This window comes from Dermacentor andersoni, chromosome 9 (assembly GCF_023375885.2).
Source record: "Dermacentor andersoni chromosome 9, qqDerAnde1_hic_scaffold, whole genome shotgun sequence".
NCBI classification, from domain to species: domain Eukaryota; kingdom Metazoa; phylum Arthropoda; class Arachnida; order Ixodida; family Ixodidae; genus Dermacentor; species Dermacentor andersoni.
The window spans coordinates 34286889-34297435 of record NC_092822.1 but is presented as its reverse complement, the minus strand read 5'-3'; the positions used below and the strand labels follow the sequence as shown (position 1 = coordinate 34297435).

The following is a 10547-nucleotide window of genomic DNA, read 5'->3' as shown; positions in this document are numbered from 1 at the left end:
TCTATATGCAACCGCTGCGGCGGAATCCATGGTAGGTAGAAGGAACGTCTGTCGGCGACGATAACGAAGCACTTGTTCCTCGCTGCGTTGCAAAGGTCAAGTGTACGATAAGTGCTCGGCATTGTACGTGACATTGGGTGCAGGGCTCATTTTATCTGTCCTTGTTGCTCCGGCCAAACTGTATGAGACCACACAGTGGCGATATGCTCGATTGAAAACGCCACTGCGCTCTTGTTCGAGCGTACAATTCGTACCTGAAGACACCGCCATGCCGGATCACGGACTGGGACGGGTGCACCGTTTTCGCGACCACGTCGTCGCCGGCGTCAACTGGCGACCGACGCGGTTCGTCGACGAGGTTCCCAGTTCGCGTGTATGCAGCCTCTGCCGCATGATCCCGAAACAGATGCTGCTGTTGCCGTGCTCGCATGCCGTGTGCGAATCTTGCCACGCCGCCAGCCTGGAAGGGGGCGTTGTACAGTGTCCATTGGATGAAGTGCAATTCGAAGAAGCGGAGTGCTTCGGTTATGAATTCCATACAAGGATAGCAAGTACCTTGAAGGTGAGGGGGAAAAACCATTTCTGACGTTCTTCTTTTTTTGAGGGGGGGGGGGTAGGGCGGGATAGAAGGGGGGACTAAGGGAATTCTGCATTAGCATTTGTTGTGCTACTGCATGACTGCATGACTTAAGGTAAGATTGTACGATTTACTATAGCAGAACTTCAATGTTATAAGTTAGCCTGAGTAAATTTCCCTTTCTATTGATCAAAACTCACGCACTAGAGCAACACTAGCTCAATGCACCGTCAGGTGAAATATTGCGTTGGACCTAAATATTTCTTCATTTTTTTAGTGTGATAGATCTAGAAAGGAAAAAGCAAAAAACAAAGGCATTAAATTTACATGTCCAACATCACACTGACATTCCGACATTGTCGCTTCGACGTGACACTTGAAGCGAGATTGCGAAATCGGTCCATTTCATGTAGTGATCAGTGACAACTCTTCAAACATTGCTCTTCCTTCTCTTGAACTTTGTGCTAAAACATCAGAAATGTTGTTGGGTACATGGAAAAGAGAAATTCCCTTGTGATTCTACTAAACAATAGCCTTACTTCCGACATTACTTTTGCTTCTAATTCCTAATTTAAGACGTTATTCCTGAACAGCTACCGCCCAACGTGTTTTCCCCTACAAACCGCGCTATATAATCTATCTGGCCCATACTCCGTGACCGCATTTATTTTGCGAGTAAGCTAGCAAATGAGAAGCAGATGGCGGTCTTCACCACACAACAAAGCTGCTCTTGCCGTAGATGTTAGAAGCTGGAAGAAAAGTTGAACTACGGTATACTTTTTCCTCGATTGTGGCTTAACTAACCTGCTTTATGGGTTAGAGTATCTGTATTGCTATTTAGGAGCCGAATCAAGATATTCACCGTGACTTACTGTTTAGGTTTGCTGCCTCTTAATGTTTATAGAGAGACAGATAATGCTTGGGGAGTGATCTAGAGAATCACATCCTTAAGAGTTTCGCGTATATGTTTGGTGCAACCGGACATCACGTATAGGCACGTCTTGAATGGTAGGGAGAGTGCAGCATTGCGCCTTTTGTAAAAATAATATGTCGTCCAAAAATTGTGATGTGTGGTTTATATATTTTATTTTGTATTAAGGTGTACTGCTGGAACGAAGACCATGGCTGCGAGTACACGGGCACCATGGACCGTGTGCTGGAACACTACGAGAACGAATGCACATTTCACACCGTGGAATGTTTGCGATGCGGCGAGGGAGTCCAACACAGAGACCTGCCAACGCATTACGCGGCCGGATGCAATGCCGGTGTCTCTTCCGGGATCACAGAGAGCCCGTCCTCGGAACGTACAGCACTGAGCCTTGAAGATGTGAACGCTGCCCTTGAAGAACTGAAGGCGAGGCTGCGGGATGCCAACCATGACCGGCTGCTGCCAGAGATCCAGAGTCATTTCAATGAGCTTAAAGAACAAGTCAGAAGTCAGGAAACCATGTTCGCTGGTATCACTCGCGATATCGGAGCATCCGAGCGCAATTTAAAGGCCGAGATGGATCAGATCACAGCCACAATTTCAGCGGCCGTGTCGCACCAACCGACTTCACTGGAAAATCCGGAGGAGGAAGCCAGCACGTCAACGTCACTTACCTTGCGCTCGGAAATGGCGCTGATACTTAGGAAGTTGGAACGCTTAGTCGAGCAGGAAAGCTTGTGGCAAAATTCGCGGAAGCCTGAGTCCAGCCGTGTAATTGCTCAATGTGACCTTTTGAAGAGTGACTATCTGTATTTAGCTAATGAGCTGTCAATCACAGCTGCGCGGATTAAAAGAATTGGGAATGTGGTATATGATCTGGCCCTGGAAAACAGTGAGGAAATCATTAAGTATGACGGACCGTTGAAAAAGTTTGCTGAGATTACGGTGTCGCACATGAGAGACACGAACTTTACGGTTTCCGTCTACAAGTTGAGGGGTCTTGCTACAGCTGGTCTCCATGTGGAGATCGAGTTTAACGGGATGCTGGCGGACTCTAGGTGCATGCCGCCTTTTTGGCACGTGAGAGTGTGGGATAAGGCAATGGGGAAGTATCGTTTGTTGACTGGCTGTACCACGTCTTGTTACTGCGACTGTTATGATGAATCATTGCGACACTTTCACCTCAAATTCTATATGTATGATGCCTTGCTCGACAATGGCAATTTCCACTCACGCGGAGTTATGTTGTTCCGAATCTGCCTCAGCGATGAAGAAGTAGACGGTAGTGTCAAAGGAGCACCCTGTTCGTCTTCGTAGAATGTGTACTGCACTGCCGGATCGTCCTTGCCAGCTCCCATGTGTGCGACATGAGCTTAGCGAACTTTTGATGTCCTTTCTCCTAAACGAAACTGGCTCTGGAAAATTTATTTTTCTTTTTAAATTTGCTACGCGTTGTAACTGTCAACCCATCCTTTTATTACTTTACTGGCTGTTCATTTTGTTGTGTATTTATGCTGCTAATACAGTTGTTGGTGTTTGTCAATACTATGCTCCTCTTGTGCTCCTCGATTTGTTTCTGACATTATGCCGCCCAGTTCGATTTTCGTTTCTCTATTATCGTCACTAATATTGTCGTTCGGCGGCTGGAAGCGATTGGTTGCAAGGCGACGCTCTTTGTGCAAGGCGACGTTTTCAGTGTTGAGGCCTTCGCTTATGACATTAAACCGTATTTTCGGCAAGTACTTTGTACTCCGAAGTCGATAAACGGTGAAGTCAAAACTCTAATCACACACGCAATCAGACCATGTACTGCTACAGCAGCTAGATTGCTCAGATAATTTGTGTTGGAGCAGATGACGTTTTGAACAAGAGATCTCTTGTTTCGACACTTCTGGGTGGGAATGATGCTTACACAAGAATAGAATTGATAGTGATGACGAAACTGCGTCTTTACATCACAGTGAGTGATCGTCGTAAGTCTACTGGCACGTCTGCCCGAAGACCCGATGAGAGCTTGAAGACTGCTGATCTTTACGGGAGAAAAGGCAGTGCCAAAAATAGGTGTAAGAGTTTTTTTTTTTTTTTCAACTTGATTTAGAGCCTGATGAAGCGATCAACAGTCTCGCTTCCGTATTCGCATGGGTAATCATACCATCTACTGCTACATTAGATCGATTGCTCAGATAATTGATGTTCGAGGAGATGATGTTTCGACGAAGGAATCTCTTGTTTTGGGATGCGGCTTACACCAGAATAGAATTGATAGTGATGCCGAAACTGCGTCCTGTCATTAAAGCGAGTCATCCGCGTATTTCTACTGCCACATCTGCCCGAAGACCTGAGGAGACCTAAAAAAGATCTGATCTTTACGAGGAAACAGGTGGCGACTAAGAATATGAGTTTGTTTTCTCCATCTTGCTTGGGAGTGTGATGAACCGATAAACACCCTCACATGGGTCTTTTTATCGTCGCGGCCTTCTGAGGCCTATAATTGATTTTGGTGCTCTTCTTACGTGTCCTGCGTTAAACTCGCGGTGTCCATTTTTTTTTACTGTTTTCAGTTATTGCAGCGATCTATCGACCTCCCATATACAGAAGCTCCTTTGTTGCATTTTTGAAAGCATTAGTTGGGGAATGAGTGCAATAACACAGGTTTTAGAGATTTGTGCTAACTGTAGTTCGGCCATGAAGCAGAAAATATGAGGCATGTGGAATAATACTTAACTACAGCTTGATTCTGCGGTGCACTGAAAAGAAGCTACACGGGCATTTAAGCTACTTCACACAGTGGCATTGTTTCATTTATCGCGTTTTTTATATTCTTAGATATTTGTTCTTTCATACTTACTCGCTAAATATGTATAATTTTTTTGTACTCATTTCTTTCTGCTAATTCCCTGCATCCTCCCTTCAAGCACTACTCCTTCGGGAGGATGTGAGGTAACTGAATAAAGAAATAAACATTTCTCCACCGTTAGAATGATACCACCGATTTTTATAATGGAACACTGGGCCTGCATCTCATCACACGGAGGGCGGCCTGGTATGTCTGGGGGTCTACAGAATAAACAAACGGCATGAAAATGCGGCAGCGACTTCCTCTGAAAGACATCAGAATGCTTACACTAATTTCAATCGTAAGCACCTCTGCGTGTTTAAATACTCTAAAAAATGCCAAAAGCGACAGTTTGCGACTCGCAGGTGGTTGCCCAGGTGGATGAGCGGTGTCACTTTCTTCAACACACTTTTCCTATTTCACCTGTCGCGGTAAGCAGACAAGAAATCATGCCACAGTTTTCGTCTTTCGCTCCATACGGGTAAAGCACTAAAAGAAACCTTCACATAAGCATTTAAAACTGGCAACTGATACATCAAAGCTGTGTGACTGAGTTTTCCCACCCCTCGAAAGCACTCGGGCACTGTTTTGTGAGTGACAGCTTGCTTGCAGCCATTACGCAGCACCTATTAGAGTTACGTTTCAGAGCAGTCTGGTGGCCGTTTCATAAGGGATGAATATTAAACCTGTTATAACGTTTGCGAGCAGCATTCTTTCCTATGTTTATGTATTCTTGTGCCCAAGACAAGCTGTGCTCAGAGATTGGTGCCCCACAGGCTGCGTTGCAGCACCACGGCGTCAGCTTGCGCCACCGCACCTGTACAAAGGCTGAGCTGACATCCTAGGCTGAGCCGTTGTAACGTCAAGAGAAAACAAAATTTACGAATAACTGGTTAAAAGGAACACGCATGTAAGCCATTGCCTATACGAATGAGATATACGCAATGTAAATTTTGTTTTATAATCTTTTGTCATTACCTTTCCAAGCAAACTCGGAGCTCGGACACTCTTCGTTTGGTGTATTTCATTACCACAAGAAAATTGTGGCGGAACTCATCTAAACAGCCTCGATCAAACAACATGACAGTTACTTAAGTATCCTAACAAGATTACGATTATCAAACCATTATGACTTCACGAATTTTTTCCTGATTCGTGACCTCATCCATTGTTACTTTTCTTTCACATCTCAACCTTAATATCCCCTAGTCGACTTTGCTCAAATTAGTATCGGCCTTAATCTGCTTTAATCCACCTTGCTCTCATTTGTATCAAGCTTAATTCACCCTAATCCAATTTATTCCACCTTAATCCACCTTTCTCTAATTTGTACCAACCTTAATGCACCTTAATCTACATTAATGCACTTTAAACCACCTTAATCGGATTGAATGCACCTAAAAGCAGTTTATTTCACCTACATTCACTTTACTTTACCTTAATTCAATTCAATCGCTCTTAGGTCACTTTGCTAATAATTTTTCTGATCTTAATTCTGTATTTGTAGTGGCGTCATACAAGACGCTGATGACATCTCTGATGCTGATGTGTCTTGGTACCACTCGTTGTCTGGAACGCCGATTTTTCTGCCTCACGGGACATACAATGCTTACGCGTTAATAATCACGCAATACATCGTAAGCTGAAAGCACGAATAGGGCACTTCCGTATGCAGTGCTATCATAACTTGTTATAGAATAAAGTCGTGTTCATCTGGCTTTCCCACTCAGGCAGGTTAATGAAGCTGCAATGACATGCGCACGAGTGCATTGTCACGTGGTGTTTTTCACATTGCGCGGGCTTTCTCGCTTCTCGGGAAATGCAAACACGGCCCATTTTTGTAAAAGTCATTGTAGCAGAAATAAACGCGGCAAAGATAAACACAGGACACCGCGGGAATTGCTTTCGTTTCTTACGATTCTTTTGACATAATGACAATTCGAGCAAGCGATAGAAATTCGCTAATTTGATTAGTCCATTGGTGTGTAAGAGACTAGAGGATCATTGTTGGTTCCTCAACAAGACTCTAAGCAGCATGGATGCACTTCTTCTTAATTGCGCAATGAGTATTTTTTTTATAACTTGGTGCCTCTGTCACGTGTTTTATATAATACTCAAAATGAAGATGTTTCAAATTCATAGACTCATTTCAAATGATCTAAAATTTTAGTTTCTCTCTGTGTCCACAACCGCAGTAGCTGAAAGCGCAGCTTTTGTCTACTTATCTGTCGCTGCTTCCGCCAAACCTAAATTCCGTGTAATCTATAAAGTCTCACGGAAAATTCGCTCTAGTGGCGTGAAGTTTCGAATTGTGTCTACTTATGCACTGAAGCACATATTTCACTGCTCTACGTTTTTTTTAGACATCTTGTTTTAACACTTAAGTTTTCCCAAAAGCTTCAGTTTGCACTTAAGTTTTTATTGTGTGGAGGATAAGCGATGCTTGTATTAACATAGGACTTAATTAACCAATTATATTTAGTATCAGTGGATTGTTATTAATTAATTGAACAATTAAATAAATAATTAGTGTGCAAACGTTCTACCTCCTTGAAGAGGAAAACAGGTGCCTACGGAATCGAACCTTGCTGCTCGACAGAGTTCCGGCGCCCACTTATCCTTTGGCAGAGAGTTCGGACAAGCTTGTATCGAGAGGTAAGGTCAACTTGAGATTGGGAAAGACATGTATTGCATGAGTGCAAGGGATAGTTCACTGTAGCGAATAAAAACAAATTATGTGGCATTACGTGCCCAAAACATGATCTCGAGATGAAGCACGCCGTACAGTGGAGTGCTATGAATTAATTTTTAACGCCTGCAGAACCTTGATGTCAATGTAAATGTAGTTTACAATGGCGTTCTTTCGTTTCGCTCCCCTCGAAATGCTGACCCCGCGGCAGAGAGAATATCCAATGCCTCGTTTGTACGACGTCCAGAAGCCAAACAAGAAAGAACAAGTTAGAGAGAAACAATTACAACAGACAATTCACGAAATGTGGTTAACCCTCAGTTGCGTACTCTTGACGAACGGTATGGCTTCAAAAATTTATATATTTGGTCCACACTCTAAAAACAGTTTGCACCCTTTGGGGTGTATATTTGTCCCACAACAATAATCGTCATCTGCCTTGCTTGCGTTTCCTTTCTTGAAAACTCGGCGCTCGCTACTTTCCTGTCGAGAATGCTGCGTCACACTGATAACGCGCATGCCGTTCATGACTGGGAAGTACCGGGCTCGCAGCGTTAAAGAAAGGAAACGCGGGCAAGACAGATGCCGATTATTGTTGTGGGACAAATATACAACCCAAAGGGTGCAACTGTTTTTAGAGTGCAGTGTTGGTTTCACATCTGCACTCGCGTGATCCTCAGATGAATTTAGATGTCCTGCCCAAGGTGCTGCTGCAGACAGAGTGAATTAGGACCCGGGAATGTTGGATAGACGGGGATGTTGGAAACAATATTAGTTGTAAGTTGGCTTCGTCCTCTGTCCTCCGCATGTTTTTCCCAACGGGAGAGATGGCTTTCAGTAAGAGTTGGCCACGATTGTGTTCTCTACTACTGCCTATCAGGAAAAAAAAAAGAATGAGCGAGCATTACCTCCGTTAACGCGCTGTGCACGCCGACGGGTGCGCCACTGGTGGCGGCTTCGCGCAGAACACGTGGGAGAGGAGCCTGGCGCGCGCCGTAGTTCGTTGTGTCGTTGATCGCGCTTCTCCGTCTTATTCGCGTTTTCAGAGCAAGATAGGCAACGCCATTCGCACGTGTGGGGTGGCCAAAGCTTCAGGGAATGTCGAAGAAGAATTGTTGCAGGGTGGGGGGCTCAATTAAATACCGGTGAAAACGTGCCGGCGATACGGTTCTAATCATTCCCGGCAAAGCCTCATTAGCGGGAGAAATGGTAGAAAAAATGGATTGCCGCTTCGAAGGGAAATTTCTTGTTCTCATCCTTTCCTCTTTCTCGTCGGTGTTTTTTTCCACTCGATCATAGAGACGCGTGAGCAACGAAGTTCGTCTGCAGTGCAGCATGAGGTTTAAAGGCATTTCGCTAAAGTTCGGAATGCTGTTTGCCGCTTATATTGTTTTCCGCTTCTTTACCGCGTTGCGCTAGCTAGGCAGCACTAAAGCCCCTGCATCTACGCGCCACCGCCGCTCTCTTAAGTAGCGACAACCTTTGTAGTGCGCCGCCGTTTCCCCTCACACCAAATCCGGTTCCAGTGTTTCCGGTTCCGGCATTTCAGGTTTAAAAATTTCCGGTTCCGGCGTTTCCGCTTCCTGGAGTTGCGCTGCGGGAATTTCCGCTTTGACTGCTGTTAGACGATGGTGAGACGCCCGCGCGTGCTTAGCAGAGCTGTGGCAGTCAACATAAGAAGAATGCAAACGGGACAAGCTGTTGTATTCCGCTGAAGTAGTAGTTCGCGGTCGCTGTTGTCCAAATGCACGAAAAACGCAGTGGTCTCCAAGCGCCCAGGCACTACATTCCACTGTACGTTGTCGCTCGTGCCACAACCCGTCGCAGGTTGACGCGAAGCAGCGAACACGAGCAGATCGCTGGTTATAGTAGGCGGTGGTTCTTGGATGGAACCGCATTCACAGTTTCAACCGCAGCTCGTGCAATTAAAGCCTCTCCAGCGGCGCGAAAGTAAACAACGCTAAAAAACAAAGTGTCACCTCCACTCGGAACAGGAAGCTGCAGCAACGTAAGTTCCTCTTGACGCCGGAAGCTAAGGGGGTGAGTGGGAGAGGAGTGTAGAGGAGGAGGGCAGGTTGGCGGTACTTAACCTGGTCGGCGGAAACGTGTATGGAGGGGCTTTAGGCAGCACGACTACACGAGCGCATTGCGTTGTATGTTAAAGCCACTGAGGTTTGCAAGAACTGAAATTGTTGGTTTCATGTGGCGCGGTAAATCCTCGCACCAGCTGTCGCGCACTTCATGTTTTTACATCTATTTTATGCGTGGCTTCGCACATGTTTAACTGTTGCTAGTTGCTCCATGCATAACTCTTGTCGATTCTTTTGAGCTGCGAAATTTTCACCCTGCCTTGTTTGTAAAGGGTATAAATCACGCTGTGTCTTATCGGAATGATACCAAAGAAGTGCTTCTTTAACAGCTTTATTCTTTTCGCCCGAGGGCTTCTTAGATATTGTTTGTCTTTTTGGAAATGTGTTTAGAAAATAGGTAGTTCAGGGCGAGAATTGCTAATAGCTGCTGCATATGGTATTTTTGTTCCATTTCTCGCTGAAAAGTTCGCGTCCCGCTTGGGAAGTCATCCCACCTCGATGCTGCCTGAGCAAACTTAACACGCCGAGTGATTTGTTTGTTTCACAACGTAGTCCCTTCTTGCATGTGAGTTTTGTACTCAACTGAATTCTTTCTTATACTTACGCTGCAGACGACTAAACCGGGCCTTGCCGCCAGCGCTCATCTACTTTCACTGGCGCTGCTCAGTCTTTAAATATATCATGTGGCACCTCTCTCTAGTAATATAAAAAAGTACTGAAAAGCTAGTCAGTCTTTAGCTTTGTACGTTTCCAAGCAGCGCCCTTGGGGAATGTAAACTTGCACAAACTGCAGCGGGAACGGTAGTTCATCGGCGTATGCAGCAGAATTGCATCGGCGGTACAGCCCTAACACGCGCTTTTATTAACCCGTGTGTTTGGTGGCTTCGTTGGCTAGTGTACGCATTTCCATCAATAAATTGGCAATTACTCTTCTTGAGGCGACTTTGACTGCAGTTATTCGGCGATGTCACATGTATTCATCGACAGAAAAATCACAACGGCATCTGCAAAGATTGCACCGTGTGGATTTGTTTGATATAATTCTGCACTAACGACGGGCGCTCATTATTGAGGTACAGAAGCAGCATTACGGCATGGGTAGAATTAAAAAAAAAACACGATCGAGACATCGCATTAGCCAACAAAATTTATCGGCTAGTTCACTTCATGTAATGGGGTTCATGGCGTTTGTCCGCGGGACGCACCTGGCACGTATGTGGACCATGTTGCCCCAAACAACGGTAACATCGTGTTCATACCCGCTCCCACAGAGGTCAGCGTCTTCCCTAGAGCTGTCACCGCAGAAGAAGCAGCCTGGCACCCGAACAAAGGAGAAATCGCAGCCGCGAACTTCAGCCATCCTTGCTGCAAAGGGTTGTCGTCTGCTACTGCTCCCGCGTGTACTGTTGGAAGCGTCCGCTAGG

At 45.4% G+C, this 10547-nt stretch overlaps 1 protein-coding gene across 1 annotated transcript; it reads left to right on the top strand.

Moving 5' to 3' along the window:
• Positions 1 to 211: 211 nt before the first annotated feature.
• On the top strand, positions 212 to 3056 carry LOC126527525 (uncharacterized). Its single transcript, XM_072284324.1, has 2 exons — positions 212 to 562; positions 1677 to 3056. Exons 1-2 carry the CDS (start codon positions 269 to 271, stop codon positions 2823 to 2825), a joined length of 1443 nt encoding a protein of 480 aa, XP_072140425.1. The 5' UTR covers positions 212 to 268; the 3' UTR covers positions 2826 to 3056.
• The last annotated feature ends 7491 nt before the right edge of the window (positions 3057 to 10547 follow it).